This window comes from Hevea brasiliensis, chromosome 6 (genome assembly GCF_030052815.1).
Source record: "Hevea brasiliensis isolate MT/VB/25A 57/8 chromosome 6, ASM3005281v1, whole genome shotgun sequence".
Taxonomy (NCBI): domain Eukaryota; kingdom Viridiplantae; phylum Streptophyta; class Magnoliopsida; order Malpighiales; family Euphorbiaceae; genus Hevea; species Hevea brasiliensis.
The window spans coordinates 106387993-106404521 of record NC_079498.1 but is presented as its reverse complement, the minus strand read 5'-3'; the positions used below and the strand labels follow the sequence as shown (position 1 = coordinate 106404521).

General features: G+C 34.3%; 3 protein-coding genes across 5 annotated transcripts; 1 reads left to right on the top strand and 2 right to left on the bottom strand.

The window, feature by feature from the left end:
• Nucleotides 1–4230: 4230 nt before the first annotated feature.
• Nucleotides 4231–7771, bottom strand: LOC110642290 (heterogeneous nuclear ribonucleoprotein 1). 3 transcript variants are annotated; one of them, XM_021794277.2, is made up of 7 exons: nt 7628–7771; nt 7301–7514; nt 7150–7190; nt 5718–5881; nt 5477–5579; nt 5220–5389; nt 4231–5119 (listed from the first exon to the last, which is right to left on the bottom strand). In XM_021794277.2, exons 2-7 carry the CDS (start codon nt 7480–7482, stop codon nt 4622–4624), a joined length of 1158 nt encoding a protein of 385 aa, XP_021649969.2. In that variant the 5' UTR covers nt 7483–7514; nt 7628–7771; the 3' UTR covers nt 4231–4621. The 3 variants fall into 3 exon arrangements, with proteins under 3 accessions (XP_021649969.2, XP_021649968.2, XP_058005051.1); XM_021794276.2 differs by having other exon boundaries at nt 7615–7758; XM_058149068.1 differs by having other exon boundaries at nt 7301–7756.
• Nucleotides 7772–9972: 2201 nt separating this feature from the next.
• Nucleotides 9973–11319, bottom strand: LOC110642288 (CAX-interacting protein 4). Its single transcript, XM_058148084.1, has 2 exons — nt 10755–11319; nt 9973–10667 (listed from the first exon to the last, which is right to left on the bottom strand). The coding sequence occupies exons 1-2, from the start codon at nt 11317–11319 to the stop codon at nt 10168–10170; spliced, it is 1065 nt and encodes a 354-aa protein (XP_058004067.1). The 3' UTR covers nt 9973–10167.
• On the top strand, nt 11231–16520 carry LOC110642287 (glyoxylate/succinic semialdehyde reductase 2, chloroplastic). Its single transcript, XM_021794273.2, has 12 exons — nt 11231–11602; nt 12419–12500; nt 12775–12840; nt 13569–13644; nt 13718–13773; nt 14382–14466; nt 14574–14634; nt 15029–15081; nt 15162–15232; nt 15323–15395; nt 15878–15982; nt 16057–16520. The coding sequence occupies exons 1-12, from the start codon at nt 11410–11412 to the stop codon at nt 16213–16215; spliced, it is 1080 nt and encodes a 359-aa protein (XP_021649965.2). The 5' UTR covers nt 11231–11409; the 3' UTR covers nt 16216–16520.
• Nucleotides 16521–16529: the final 9 nt, after the last annotated feature.

The window sequence follows — 16529 nt, the reverse complement described above, 5'->3', positions numbered from 1 at the left end:
TGCTCTTAACTGGGGTAAGGTGTTCCTTGCATGATTTGATGATTTTTAATTTTTTTTGCTGACTTTTTCATTCTGAAATTATTTGGATAAATGTGTATTTAAAATAAATGTAGAATAGAAAATGGGAAATTATCATATTATTATTAAATGATAATCGATTTTAATATTATTAAATTATCATATTATTATTAAATGATAATCAATGAATCGATTTAAGTGGATTCGATGTATTTTATTGAATCAAATCAAAAAAATTAATTTTAATTATATTCAAACCAAAAGCAATAAAGTAAATTATAAAACTTCACATATTCAGCTTCTATAACAAGCGGGTTGGATTCAGTTTAAGTGATTTTTACTTGTTTTAATACTTTTTTGATTTTTATAATTTAACTCTTATTAAATCTTTTTTTATATACATGTTATCATACATTAATTGAAAAATAAAATATTAATTTAAAATGTATTATTCAGTAAAAATAAATAAAAATAAAAAATAAAATAAAGTTATTTATGTGTTTTACTTTTATACATGTATATATATTTAGTTGGAGTTGGATTTTTATTATGTCAAACCCGAAACCCAAACAAAAAATTCGATTTATAATTATTTTCAAACTATAATCAAATTTAAATATATAAAATCACTAATTTTAGTTTAGCTTTATTCGGGTTGGTCGGATTGATTGGTTTGTGGATTTTTTTTGTACACCGCTCCTAACTTTTGATATGTAGACATGTTTTAAGCCGTGGACAATTTTTGGTTTTTGTTTTGAGGTGAATGAAATAAAATTATGGATAAAGGATGTGGCCTGGAGTATAGCCTCCGGTGCTCCACAGTGAATACAGCCATACAGGGATTCAGTTATCTTAGATAAGAGACACACATAAAGTACAAAATGCAGTGCCCAAACTAACCGAACAACCAGTGCACAAGATCAAGGAAAACAAACGGCAAGAGCACAACAACCTGTACACAAGGTCAAGAAAACCAAATAGGCCAGCAAGAGAGTTGCACTGAACAAAGCCTTGGAAACAGAAAACCCGGATCAAAAGGCCCATATAAGAGTTGATTGATCCAACCAGCTGAACACCTTAATTTCATCCGTTATAGGAGCACAATTCAATAAGGCCATAGCACAAATGGTGAGGGCAGTAACCGAAATCAATATAGCAACCAGGCTGCAGTAATGGACAGATTTGCTGCAACAACCCAACGAGACAATTTTCCACTTGAGAATTGCAGCAAACATCCTTGTCCCAGATAAACAATCTTGCGAATCAAAATATGAAGAACCAGCTGAATGTACCTTCTATTCGCAAAGCATGCAAAGCAATTCTGGTATGGTAATGATAGATGTCGATGATTCTTTCACTGCAAAAATGAAAATATGCATGGGGACCCCAGTCCCCACAGCTTGGATGAATGATTCTGTTAAATCATAACTTTTAATTCATGAATAATATGAAGTCCAAACAATAACATTTGTGTTGATGCATCAGACAGTTAAGAATGAAAGAAGAAAGAAACCTGTAGCAATTTTTCCTGAGAAAGTATTCTGTGAGTGCAATAATGATCTCATATTTGTGTTAGTAATTTGTGTTTTTAGTGAATACATATCTTTAGAAGCAAGTCAACGTTGAATTGGGTGGGATCATTTAAGAACTCCACCTGTGAAATGAGAAAATTTGTAAGAGAATCCTGCCAGGAGTCCACAATTAACAACAAAAATGTATGACTGTTCACTCAAGCAGCAGGGACTATATATATATGACAAACTGACAAACCTGAACATCATTTTGAGCAACTCTTTTTTGAGAAAATGAGAGTCTCCAAAAAAAAAATAAATAAATAAAATAAAGTAATTCACGAAGAAAAAAATTAATGGAAATGAAGTCTGATTAGAAATACCTTATCCCTTAATTGGAAACTGGAGTGAACCCTCTATTTCGTTAGACTTTATATCAGGAATCTGAGAAATCTTTGACCAATACTCCCCATCCAAGCTTTGCTCTAGCAAACGGCAAAAATTGATGTGCAGAGAAGAAAGGGAGGACGGCAGCCCTTCTTCAGGCAGGGACTGGAGCTTATTGCAGTGGGAGATCTTCAATTTTTTAGATGTGAAGTTTAAAAGCCCCTTGTCCAGAAATTTAAAATTTGTAAGCCTTGAGATTTCAAGAGAGTTAAGAGTTGATGACAGCAGCATCTTCCCAGGAAAGGATTCCAAATCTTCGGCATCGTAGCCACCAATCTCTCGTTGCGAAAGAGGGGCGAGTACTTGCAAATCCCATTGTATGAGGTGAGCAATGAGTTTGCTTCAACCATAGATTGTAAGTGATTCTAGTTTAAAAGGAAAACCTGCTTCCAGAAAAGACTCAAGTTCTGGACAATCACCTATTGCCAAATTTGTAAGGGTAGGGAAAAGGGAATGCATATACTGTGGCACGTACAAGAGCTTAGGGTAGTCCCAGACTTTCAATTCTCTAAGAGAAGTAAGTTGTTGAAGCCCCTTGTAGTTTAACGATTTCAGATTTTGAAGATGATGTATTTCAAGAGAAGTAAGAGTAGATGGCAGCGACATCTCCTCTGGGAAAGATTCCACTGCATGCAGAACAGAGGGCATGGTTTGCAGATTTCACTGCATGCAGCCTGCAGCGAGTTTGTGGCAACCCCCTATCACAAGTGATTGTAATTTGGACGGCAAACACCTTTTTGGAAATGGCTTCAGTTGTGGACAATCCGTTATACGTAGAGAAGAAAGAGTGCAGGGTAGCCCATGCTTGGGAAAAAACTCGAGCGCTGGACAATCATATTATTAGCAGAAAGAATACAAGTGATGATAGAAAATATTGTGTATATGTATGTTGTTTTATTTATAGAGATACTATATTTATTTATACATGCGAATATGAATTAATTTTGATAAGAATAATAATTGCAGTAATTATGCTAAACTAATCTCCTATAATCATATAAAAACAGATTTTCTTATAATCATGCTAACACCTCCCTCAAACTCAAGGTGGTAGTATAGGTGCTAACTTGAGTTTGTTTAAGAGATCCTAAAAGCGAGCAGGAGGATGCGTTTTGGTGAATATATCAGTTTGGCTGACAGAAGAGATATGAATCAAACATATGGTGCCAGGAGCAACATGATGACATACAAAATGACAATCAATTTCGATGTTCTTGGTATGCTCATGAAATACATTATTATTAGAAATCTGTATGACACTTCTATTATTGCAATAAAGTATCGTGGCAGAAGAATGAATGACACCCAAATCAGTTAATAACCATCGTAACCAAAGTAATTTAGATGCAGCGATATTTAGTTGAATTTATATTAAAGATAAATTATAATTATTTTTTTATCTATTTTTAAAAGTCTTATTTATCATTAAATTTATTTGATATATTTTTAAAATTTAAATGACTTATTTGATAATTTTTAAAAATCAAAAGGTTTAATTGAATCGTAAAATACTGAACGACTTATATAATTATTAATCCGTAACTTTTACCTTCAATTTATCTGTTATATAGTCTTTCCATTAAGATTAAAAAAAAAAAATCCTTTTATTCAATCTATAAAGTCATGGTTGAAGTATGAAATCTCTAAAATAACCATCTATTTCCATGGAGAACAAAAGTTAAATAGGTAATTGGTTGGCCAGCTGCCTAATGCATAGAGAATTGCAACTTGATTTGAATGCTTTAGCCATTAGAAATTGTGATTTTTGAGTTTTAGAACGAGCTCTATCTTAAATAAACAGGAGTTTAATAATTTATAAATTAGATAATTATATTAAAATTTATATAAAATTAATTAAAATATACATGTAATTAAAATAATAAATACATAAATTTTAAAATAAATATTTAATTTAAAATTATGAAGCTTTTTCTTTTATAAATTCAAGCTTATTATAGCAGCAACCCTTCAGTGACTCATGGAATCAATAAAGGCATCCAAATTGATGCAAACCAGACCAGCATTGGAGATATTGTATAGTGATTGTTGACTTCACTGTCTACAACATGGGATTAGTTACGCGGTTACTCAATACCAAAACCAAGAACCACAACTTGCCATAACAAAATGAGCAACAATAACAAGAACAAACTACACGGGAACACCTTCTTCACTCTACTGCGGCGTTTCTGTTAGAAGACTACAGTTTGCAAACAGAGATTTCATGTATAATGGAAAGCATAACAACCACAAATTTGCATCGCATCATAGTTTCCTTTATGAATATGTGCAATACTAATCATCAAACCATAGTGCACAATGATATATGTTACACAGGTTAAACATTAGACCCTTTTGTTTGGTTGTTCCTTCTCTAAATCTCAATTTCCCACTCCATAAAAGAAACCAATTATCCTAAGTACAAGCACTGCAAAATTCAAAACTATACTGTAATTTTTCTTTTTCACATTACAAAATCCATTCTATCACCGAGTCACAACCTCACACAATTAGATAAGGAGGTCGGCAATAACTGAATATGCAGCAACTCTATGGAAACAACCTACTCTTGACTTGGCATGCAAAGAAAATCTTTCATATCAAACAACAGGCTGGGAATTTGATGCCAAGTTAAAAAATTCCCTTCACTTGTGGTAAGGATGGTACCTCGCTGTAACAGCACTACCACCATTCTCACTGCCTCCGTACCCCTTGCTACTGCCATGACCACCATGTAAGGCACCACCGGTTCCATTTCCATATCCCTTACCAGTGCCAAAACTACCAGTATCACTGCTTCTTCCGTAGACTTTACCACCACCATATCCAGCAGTGGCGCCATAGCCACTAGGGGCACCGTAACCACTGCCTCCATATCCACTGCTACCAAACATCATGGGCCCACCAAAACCAAACCCATAACCATATCCACCATAAAAACCATTGCTGCTTCCATAGGCCCCATAAGCTCCATAACCATTGTAGCCACCATATCCATTATACATGCCATACCCTCCGCCGATTTTCCCACCATACAGATCTCCCAAACCATGGCCAGCACCATCGCTGAATCCAGAATGAGGCTTTGCAGCAGAGCCGTAATCACCACCATTTCTTTTTGGTACAGCCTTCTTTATTTCCACCTAAATATTACCATGGTGAGGACTCAAGTTACAAGTACTTCATTTCAAGAAACATTCAAAAAGTTCAGCAGTACTGATTTCATCAAGAATTATAACTTACCTGTTTACCTCCAAGTTCATGTGCCCTGCCCTCTGAGAAGATCTGTTCAACAGAATCTTCACTGTCAAAAGTGACAAAACCAAAGCCCCTAGACCGTCCAGTTTTATGATCCAGCATAATCTGGTGCTCAACAATGTTTCCATAAACAGAAAAGTACTCCTTTAACTCATCTGTAATGAAAAGCCATATGGTAAAAAATGAGAGCCGATTAAGCACACTTGAAAATGAGAAAATTGAAATTGACAGAACCATGCTACCTTCAGTTAGAGCAGGTGGTATTCCACCAACAAATATTTTCTTGGCTCTTATAACCCCTTTAACGTCCATATCCTCCCTTGGAACTGTCCTCTTCACTTCAACCTGACATGAGAACGCACCAGAATAAGCTCCAAATCCAAAATACTAAAATTTTTTTATCACTCATGAGGGGAAAAAAGAGGCAAACAAAAATTATTGGAAACTTTAATGTTCAGTGTCATTATGGAACAAGAATTTTACTGCTCTGCCATCTATAACGTGGTCTTCCTCCAAAACCCTATTAGCAACTACTGGGTCAGCAAATGTTACAAATCCAAATCCTCTTGGCCTTCCAGAATGTCTATCCATCATGATTACAGAGTCGGTGATTTCTCCATACTTGCTGAAGTAATCCATGAATGTCTCTGAAACCAAATCAACGTGAGAAAAATTATGATGAAAGCAGAGCTGATAATACATCAAAAGACTTAAATGGCCTAAATTATATATATAAAGGCACTTAGTATATGTAGAACAAAAGGATGTGATAAATGAACCACTTCACCAGTAGACATCAACATGCTGCTACTCTTTATGCCTGTCTATACTTATCGCCTTATGAATATTACTCTCTCAAACAAAGAAAAAAAAACCATATTACTTGCTTTCCTCTAATTTGCTGTTGTTGTTTGAGGTGAGTTTCACAGAAACTTTCCACAAAATAACAAATGGCAAAAGTGTGTATATGAATATAGATTCACATGGCATGGCAATCAGTATCACAAAGCTTTATTTCAAGCTCCAAGGTCTCATTTTGGCTGGCTAAAAATTAGCACACAGGGTTTTGACGTGTCTTGGAAAAGTTACAACCCTGTTAAACCTATCTTCAGTGTAATTCCACTCTAAGAACCGATCAAAAGAGCAAGAGACAGAATCAAGCATAATAAGTTTCTTCTCCTATGCATTCTAGCTAGAAGGAAACTTTTTTTTTTTTTTGGGTCAATTCCACCCAAAAGGCCTCAGTAAAAAATTCCACACTGGGAGAATGCATTAAAATTCCAGTCCAAGTTCAGAACAATGACTCAAATTGTCAGCAAGCAGGTGACTAATTTTCAATAATGAGTTCCATTTTGAGCAATTATCAAGCAGAAAAGAAAATTTTTAATTACAACTCTAATATATTGTCATTAAATGGCTAAATAGAGTAACTACAATATAATCTACAGACTCCTCTCATCATACAAAATACTATAAGACTATGAAGAGCGACAGGCGACAGCCTACCATGTCATTTGTGATTCTAATTTCTAAGAGCATATGAAGTCTCTTAACATGGTGAAATACTTATGGTATGGAATTTCAACAACATGGGGATGCTAAATCAATCATTCAAAAGTAATGCATCATTCTCTTCAATGACACATACCAATGTAAAACAAACAAGATTACTGGAATACTTGAATTACACTTATGCATGTGTGATCCAGTTACTAGTTCAACTCTAAAATGAAAATCACAACTCAGGAAACTACACAACAACTCATAACTGGTCAATGAAAAATATATCGGTAGCTAATCAAAATGCAATAAACAACTTAATTATGAAAAGCATATAGCATTAAATTTTTATTGCCCAATCAAATCCAACAATATTAATTATTTAAAAGTAGCTCAAAAGAAATTCGAGCGGCACCTTCAGTAGTTTCCCATGAGACGCCACCAACAAAGAGTTTTCTACCAACAAGAATAAGAAGAAAAACCAACAATTATTTCTCCAGTCAGGCTCAAACCTTAGGCGGCGAGACCCTAAAAAAATCCTAAACAATAAACCTACATAAACTAACCCTGGGAAGGAAGAAGAAGAGTCGCGATTGTGATGACTTAGGGATTGCTTTCTAGCGTTGCCTGCACCGCCCATTTGCTGTTTTTGTTGAGTATTGTCATAATAATAGTCTTCTTCTTCGCCATTATAAGCCAATATTTTGTCTCCAAATTGCATCCGCTGTTGCCCATAATCATAATCCATTGATTGATTGTCTGGCCTAGCTTTCAAAAAACCTATCAAAAACAAGAAAAGAAAAAGAGCCTGAAATCGAACAATGGCTAACCCTAATTGCGCATCGGAATTTGAATTAAATATCTAAAATAGGATAAAAACCGTTGAACTGTACTCGGCTAGATAGAGGAATCCTCAGTAGCCAGTAGCTAGGGTTTTGGGAGGGGAAAGAAGGAGGGTTTTTGATTTTGATTCAATGTTGCAGAGAATAAACAAACGGATTTCAATTTTAACCGTATGGCCATAGCTTTGGTTTTATATACTGGAAAAAAAAAAAAAAAAAAAAGAAGAAGAAAGTAACGAGCTGCGTACAGCAGTTAAAACGACGCCGTTCATATTTGGGCAGCTACGGATTGAAATTGAATTCGGCTGGTTTTGCCTTGGAATTGTATTGTGGCTTCCATACCGAACAAGTTACATCTTTACTCTGTGTGAGAGATGAGAAACACACTCATAATGGGTTTAATGATGAAAATAAACTATAATTAAAATTATTAAAATTATACAAATTTTAATAAAATTTTTATCCTCATATAAATTTAATACACATAGACTTAAATATTATGTGATTTATTTTTTTTTATTTTAATAACATAATGCAATAATTAGTTTGTATATTTATATTAAAAATTATTGAAAAGCATAAATTACACATGGATAAATTAATTTTTTTTAATTTTACTAAATAATATTGTTAAAGTTTGTAAGTTTCTGAACATTTTTTGCTGGTTACAAATTTTCTCCAAACAAGCTAGTGTAAGCCGGTGGATTTCTCCAATGAAGATTATATTGAAATCTGTTTTAGTAACTGTGATGGAGCGATGGAGTTCTGGTTGCAATTGCTCTGGAGGAGAAACAATGTAAGTGTGACGTAGTTTGAGTTTTTTGGACAATTTTTTGCATAATGACCCTTGTTGTCGCATATGTAATAAGGATGAGATTTAGAGGCAAGTTTTTCACGAGTTCTTCTTTTGAAATATGACCTTCTATTTATGTTTTCTTGAAAAAGATGACTTGGAGGAATGCCGTTGATTTTTATAGAATTTTTTGTAATGCTTCTTCTTTTTCTTCTTCTTTTTTAATAATATTCAAAGTAAATTTAGAAACAGATACAATATATTTTTAAACTTAGTGTATAATTAAATTATTAGTTTGATTAAATATTTAAAAATAATTGTACAATCCGTTTATAATTACGAATGGAAAGTTAATTTGTTCGTAAATTCACATTGTACTTATTTTTATATTATTTATTTATTATTAATGTTAGAAATAGATAAATAAGATGTTTGTAATTTAAAAATAGACACTTATTTAAATTTTAAAGTCATATTTTTATTTAAAATATTAAAAATAGAGTTATTATCCATTCATAAAATGTAAATGGATAATTATTTTATTTATGATTTCAATCATATATGTTAGAAATATATTAATTAATGCATTTATAATGGACAATCACTCTATTTTTATAAAAACAATATTTTTATTTTTTCAACGTCTATGATTAAAAAAACTTAAAAAAAAATTATTATCTCTCAAACTATTACTGTTAGTTATATAACTATTATTGTTAGTTATATTTATATATTTTTAGTAGGTAGCTATATTTTTAAAAAGATAGAGATAAATATCATTTATTTTAAATTTTAAAAGAATTTGATTAATATGTTTGTAATTATATGTCATGTACCATTTTGTTTGTTAAACACTTTATTTAGACTTGACAAGGGCCAATTCAGAATTAGAATCCATCAAACTCATTTTTAACTCAAATTATAAATGAATCGGATTGAAATTAAATCAGAATCGAACCTAATGATTCTTAGCTGAATTATTATTTTTTTATTTAAGAAATTGAAAAAATTATGAGCTATTTAATTTGAAATTGAGTCGAATCAGAATGGAACCAAAATCTAAATTTGAACTGTGGAAGGTTAATAATATTTGTTTGGGGTCTAACTTTATCCCTGAAAAAAAAAAAGAGAAATATATTGCATGAAATTTATGTCCTTGTGTTCTTGGAGCTAAACCTAAGAGAATTTGAGTTATTGAATTTTTAATAATTAAATTTCAATTGACATTCGTTTAAAAAAGAATTCCAACTCTTACAAAAAAAAAAAAAAAAAAAAAAAAGAATTCCACTTATTGTTCTTATTGGTAATTGAGTTATTTGATTGAACTTTGCTTGCTTCCCATTTTGAAGCTTTGTATATGCTAATTTTTTATTCCTGAGATAAGTAAATGAGGAGATAAATCCAGAATGAATAAATGAAACAATTCGTGTGATTACAACATGATGAAACAATTATATCTCCTCTGAAATCAGCTGGTGCATTATAGTCATAGATTTTGATTGCATCACAACCATGAATTTTTCTCTGAGCTTCCTCATCAAATTTTCTGCAACTATAATGGAACTACAAATGGGAATGTGCAAATATAGAAGATACCATTCAGTTTAGCATCAACCAATTCAATTCTATTTTAGACATCATTTCTGCTCTGGTGTAAACAGAAAATTCCATGCAAGCTAGGCTTAGAAACATTACAGTAGCATATGGTGTAGAAAAAGAGAAAAGGAACGCATTAGTTAGCAGCAAACTAGCATTTATGAACAATATCAGTAGAATTATCTGTTCATTCTATTAAAATTCAATCATCTAGCTCGTCCTCATCTTCATCATCAATAAATTCTTCCTCTTCTTTATCGCTTTCTCCTCCTTGTTCCTCGTCAACATCATCATCATTCACAATAAAGCCTCCAAGTGTAGCATCAGCATCATCATCATCGTCATCATTCACAGTGTTCCTCTGCAAAGAATCTTTCTTTCTGTCTCTATCTTTATGGGGTTTATTTTTTTCCTTCGATCTTGTTGAATGTTTTGATCTCTCAATCTTTCTTATTTTCGCTACAGTCTCCTTATCTTCTTCACTCTCACCACTCCAATCATCATCATCCTCGTCATTACCTCCACCTTTCTTCCTCTTTCTCCTCCCATTTCCTTTCCTCTTCATTCTATTACTCTCAAAACTCCCACCGTCCTCGCTATCTTCCTCAGGTTCCTCGAGGAACCAATACCAATTCTTCACATCGCGGAATCTTTGCTTGGGATAGCAGTCGAACTCGTGCCCAATTACCAGAAATCCAAACTCTGCAGCTCCAACATACAAATGAAAGAAATATATTAGAACGATTACTGGTTAAGATTATTTGAAAGGAATTAGCACAAAGGCCAAACCTTTAACAGGATCAATTTCTGAAAGATCAACACTTTCTGAATTCTCACCCAGTCTCTCGCTACCATTCACACTCCCAAAATCCCTTTCTTCTCCAATTCCGATTCTCTTCAGGTTGAACCAAACAGGACTTTGACTTGAAATGCAAAACCAGTCACCGGCTGCCATTTCACCCCTCTCGAGCTTCCTGAAAACCTTAACCTCTTTTCCACCACCGCCGCTTCGCACCCAGAGTGGGTTCTTACCAATAACTTGAAATGAAACCCTAGGCTCTGTATGGTTTTCAGTTTTGTCGAGGTGAAATAAGATGTGACGGCGAGAGACGGTTCTGTCTTTGGTGTTAGACCCTGAGCCTCTTCCAAACACAGTCTCGGAACTGTCGTCTTTCAATTCAATCGTCGAGCCATCATCGCCTTCTAGCTCCATTTGGCTTGTCTGAGTATTGACAGAGGAAGTGGGAAGAGGAAGATGTAAAAAAAAAAAAGGGGTAAAACCAGTGGTCAGGCGGTTGAAGAAGAAAACGATGTCGTTTTTACAAGGACTCTCCCTATCTTTTTCTTTATCCATTAACTAGCGTACAAAACATTGCATCGAAATGTGAGTACCGGTCACAGGCTCACAGCCACTGAAACTCTAAGCATAGACCAAGGACGGACCATGCCCTTGTTGTTCAAGACCGGTAACAATCATCACTTGCTATCATCAACGGCCATGGCAATGTGCTCAAGCTTTTGCCCTCAACTTCCCAGCCACTTCAGAGCAAGACCCTTTTCTTCTCTCCCCTCGAGACAGCCTTTTTCTCTTTCTTTCAAAGCTTTCTCTGCGCAAGCATCCATTGCTCCGCTTAAAGGTGATTTCTTGCCCTATCTTTTATGGTTATGGCCATTTGATGGACATTCTTTCTTGCTTTGCATTGTTCCTTAAAATTTACCGTTTATCATTTGTAATTCAACAATTTTGAATTGAGATTGTTCTTTGGATTAAGAATTAAAACAATTTTATGGTGACAAACGCATTGTAATTTCGAACGAGGATAATGCATGTGCGCCGCAGAATTCTATGGATTAATCGCAAACTTTATAGTAATCGATATATTTGGCTGCTCGTGTGAACATTAAGAATTTCACTGAAATGCAGAATTTTAATTGTAAACTATATTAATCTCTTACGAAAATAGAATTGCCCATAGTGACTGTCCAATAATTGATGCACAGCAAATAGGAAAGGGACAGCTCTTCAGCATTGATTATGAAATTTTTTGTTATGTATAATCTTCAAGACGGTGATAAGTTGGCATTACATTGTGTGGAGTGCGAGTCTTAGTAGCGTTTGTGGTTGTTTGCTTTTATGGCATGTCTGCAGGGGTTATGACAGTGACAACTGTACTGCTATTCATGGTAGTTTCTGGTAAGAATTCAGGAGTTTACTCAACTTTGAGTTCTGTTTATGGCACCTCTGATCATCATGTAGATGATTGTATTGCAGCTGTATAATTAGAATACATGATTAAAACATTATTTTTCTTTAATTCATATTTAAAGCAGAAAAATAGATATAATTGTTCCTTGACTAGTTTATTCAACAATATTCTAAGCTATCTTTCATGCATATAATTGTGTGGTGGTTGTATTACTGGACTCAACTGAATGTTGTTGTGAATTTGCAGGTAATGGATCACCCACACGTGTTGGCTTTCTAGGTATGGGAATTATGGGTTCTCCAATGGCACAGAATCTCATAAAAGCAGGGTATGATCTTGTTCGTCAATGATTAAACTTTCAGTTTTTTTGTCTTTTGTAAAACAAAATGCTGCTTTGTGGTATAAGGTTTCGTCTATAAAATTTTTTATCAAAGCATTAATTTCTATAGTTTTCAAAAACTCAGATTTTGCCTTCATGTTATATTACCACATTTATTTTGCCTATGACTCAATAGAAATAAAAAATAATTAGATGTTCATTGGGATAAATTACAGTCAGTATTTATCATCTTGAGTTTAACCATATATTCTACATCTTGCAGTTGTGATGTGACTGTTTGGAATAGGACCAAGAGCAAATGTGATCCTCTCATCAGCTTAGGTGCACAGTAAGTACCTAGTATACAGGCTATTAAATACTCTCTTTTTCTTTTTCTTTTTTTTTTTTGAGCTTTCAACAGGCTATGATTCTCGAAATCTGGAGGCTTCATCTGCATTAATTATGGAGGTTAATCTTTTAAGTAAATAAAGCAGATTTGTTACTGCAGCAAGTGTTATACTGAAATTGAAGATATGAGGGGATAGACATGCCTATTTCCTCATGCTCATGTGTTTTTGGTTCATCTACTAGTGACTGTAAATTAACTGTTTGGAGGAAGCTCAGCTTTTTGTAGTTTAAGCTACTGGTAGAACTTAAAATCTCACGTACAGAATTCCATTTCCATCACTGGGCTACAATGTAGTTATGCATAGGTGTGCTTATATTAAAACTACAGGCCTTGAGCACCTTCATCACTGTTGTTGATGCTCAAAAAAAGATGAGGATTTTGTATGAGTATCATGTCATCAATTTACATAGTTTTTACAAAACAAATAATAAACAACATAACCTTGGTACAAATTAGAAGATGCACGTGTATACATATTTTATTTATTTATGTATTTTCCTTTTCTATTTGCAGTAAACTTATCGGTATTATTTTCCCTGACATTTAAAACATTTTTCTTGGTTCACTATTTTTTGGTTTTCATCTCAACTCTTCTGATGCATGCTTTCAAGATCCTTATCCATGCTTTGCAAGAAGCATTTCTCATGAATAGTTGTTCACTTATGCAGATATAAACCTTCTCCTGAAGAAGTAGCTGGTGCTTGTGATGTTACATTTGCCATGCTTGCTGATCCTGAAAGTGCAGTGCGTATGTTTTCATGTCAGCTGCCTGCTTGTAAATATCTTATACGCAATAACTTATATCTGCATCATTCAGGTGGAGGTTGCATGTGGAAAGCATGGAGCAGTGACTGGTTTGGGCCCAGGAAAAGGGTATTTCACATTTTCCTTCATGATAGTATCTCTGTTTTCTTTCTGTGTTCTTCCGACCATCTCCTATTAGCATCACACCAGAACATTTTGTGCAGATAGTTGATTAAGTCAGTTAATCTTGCAATTTGCAAGTTGCTGCCGTTGTTTAATGCTTTAATTCCTAGAAACAGGCGCTGGCTGCTTCTTCATTGAAGAGTAAAAAATTATATGTTGCAGTCTTTCTATTTCCTTGGATCTGTGTTCAGTATATTTTCTTTTTGCTATCCCTTGCAAGGAAGATCCTTAATAATATCAAATTTTCTGACCTTGCAGATTCCTTTTGTTACCTTTATATAAGCATAATTAATACACAAATCATTTCAAGGAACAAACACTTGCTTGCTAGCTGATCCACCTTCCAGAATGACACTGACTTTGGTTTCTAACTTTCATCAATAGGCAGTAGATTTTATTAGAGGGAATTCCTAAATCCACACCTGGTTTGGCTTATGAAATGGCATCATATAATATTAACTGGTTAAGACAAAAAGAGTTGATTCTCATCTATCACTTGTCTTTTTTATGTTTTTTGTCTTTCTTAAATGGTTATACCTGTACAACATTGGCAGGTATGTGGATGTTTCAACCGTTGATGGTGAAACTTCTAAATTGATTAATGGACATGTCAAAGCCACTGGGGCATCATTTTTGGAGGTGAAGACATCTTCTTACTGTAACTGAAATATTGGCTCTCTTAGTTGAAGTTACATGACAATGGCATTTGAAGGCATGCTCTCTAAAGTTCAAGTGTTTTCCCTTAGGCTCCTGTTTCTGGCTCTAAAAAGCCAGCAGAAGATGGGCAACTTATATTTCTTACAGCAGGTAAGTGGTAATTTTTCTTATAATCTAATATGTTCAAACCTGTTGGGGCCATTACAAATTTATGGTCCTGTAAAGGTAAGTACTTGGAAGGGAGAATGTAGAGAGGTCCTACCTCCTACCCTTCAATATTTTTGCGCAGAGTGGCTCTGGCTGCTCTTAAGACTCAAACCAGTACTTGTAGTTGACTCTACATAATTTCATTCCAACTTTTTGCACAATCTAGATCTTTGAAATATTTGAAGTTTAGGTCACCAATTGGTTAATTTCAAATATTTTCTGCTATTTTATTTTTGTCTGGCCCTAATCATAATATAACCTATAGCCTTTTTTATCTGTGTTCAATAACACAGTGAATGGCCTAGTAGAAACTGAAGCATAAGGTGCCATCTTTCAGGTGACAAATCTCTGTATGAAACAGTGGCTCTATACTTAGACATCATGGGGAAGGTATCTTTCTTTTTGTTATTACCCAGGACCAGGATTGCAATTACCACTACTGTTTCACATTTATTTGTGATTTTATCCAGTCGAGATTTTACCTCGGGGATGTTGGAAATGGGGCCGCAATGAAACTTGTTGTCAACATGATCATGGGAAGGTTCTAAAGACTCTCTTTCCTATCCATTGCTTTTATTTTGTGGTTGTACTCATTGAGATTGTGACACCTGGTGTTCTCAACAATTTACAGTATGATGGCAACTTTTTCTGAAGGATTGCTTCTCAGTGAGAAAGTAGGACTGGACCCAAATGTACTAGTTGAGGTATTAATAAACCTAAACATCTTATCGGATTGCATTTTTTGCATTAATTTCGCAAAATTCCAAGTAAATTGATTGGATTCTTCCTCATGCTTTTTTTTTGTGGGATTACAGCTAATCAAAGTTCTCTTTATTTTTATGCTCTGGACATGCAAATTTTCCTCACTTGTCAACTGTTAGTGGATACTTCTTTAAATGAAGTGGCCCTGGGGAACTGTAGGAACATAGTTAAATAGCTGTTACAGGACCTTGCTTGTCATTCTATAAGGAGGAATTAGCCATACAATTTGTAACTGGACACTAGAATTTATTATTTAGGAGGTGATCTTGCCAGCTGCTAAACTGTTATGAACCTTTCTCGTCCCTTCTGACACGGCACATACTCTTTTTCTTACTTCCATGGTCATCTCACTGATTTAAGTAATTTTCCTATTTCAAATCTCTGTTGAAACTTACTTTTCAAGGATACATTGGCGGTATTGCAGGTTGTGTCGCAGGGTGCCATTAGCGCACCAATGTACTCCTTGAAAGGTCCATCTATGATCAAATCTGCATACCCTACTGCTTTCCCCTTGAAGCATCAGCAGAAGGTTCGTAATCAATCTAAAACACTTGCATTATTTAAATAAATGCTTTCATCTCACAAAAAGGTTGATGGCTTCAGGACTTGAGACTTGCACTGGGATTAGCAGAATCTGTTTCCCAACCAACTCCAATTGCTGCAGCTGCAAATGAACTATACAAGGTAGCTAAAAGTCATGGCCTTAGTGATAGTGACTTTTCTGCAGTGATGGAGGCATTGAAAGCCAAATTGCAGTCCTAAGCAAACTAGACAACTTATTCAACTTCTGGTCAGCTTGCGTAAAATGATTTTCAGGATGCTGTGATGTTCTCCAGGCTTTAAATGAATGTTAGTGTGGTTGGTTTTCTTTCCATCAACATCAAAGTCCAACTCTCATTTCCCATTTTCAGTAATGCTTGTTGCCTAAAAATCTAGACAAATTGGTCCTTGTTATCTGCACGCAAATCAATTTCTAATTTTATATAATCGTGCTGATGCACTTGTAACATCATTGGTAATGAAATGTTACCATTTAATGCACCGCAAGTATTCAATTAGCTTCTTAATTCTGCTTA

What these genes read in the sequence shown, in the direction of transcription:
- LOC110642290 (XM_021794277.2), bottom strand. Translation starts at nt 7,482, where the DNA reads ATGGATTATGATTATGGGCAACAGCGGATGCAATTTGGAGACAAAATA. An exon ending in CTCATGGGAAACTACTGAAG is followed by an intron (nt 5,882 to 7,149) that starts GTGCCGCTCGAA and finishes ATTTGGTTTCAG; the next exon opens with AGACATTCATGGATTACTTC. An exon ending in ACCACCTGCTCTAACTGAAG is followed by an intron (nt 5,390 to 5,476) that starts GTAGCATGGTTC and finishes TTTTCATTACAG; the next exon opens with ATGAGTTAAAGGAGTACTTT.
- LOC110642288 (XM_058148084.1), bottom strand. Translation starts at nt 11,319, where the DNA reads ATGGATAAAGAAAAAGATAGGGAGAGTCCTTGTAAAAACGACATCGTT. An exon ending in AGAAATTGATCCTGTTAAAG is followed by an intron (nt 10,668 to 10,754) that starts GTTTGGCCTTTG and finishes TTGGAGCTGCAG; the next exon opens with AGTTTGGATTTCTGGTAATT.
- LOC110642287 (XM_021794273.2), top strand. Translation starts at nt 11,410, where the DNA reads ATGCCCTTGTTGTTCAAGACCGGTAACAATCATCACTTGCTATCATCA. An exon ending in CTGGGGCATCATTTTTGGAG is followed by an intron (nt 14,467 to 14,573) that starts GTGAAGACATCT and finishes GTTTTCCCTTAG; the next exon opens with GCTCCTGTTTCTGGCTCTAA. An exon ending in ACCCAAATGTACTAGTTGAG is followed by an intron (nt 15,396 to 15,877) that starts GTATTAATAAAC and finishes GCGGTATTGCAG; the next exon opens with GTTGTGTCGCAGGGTGCCAT.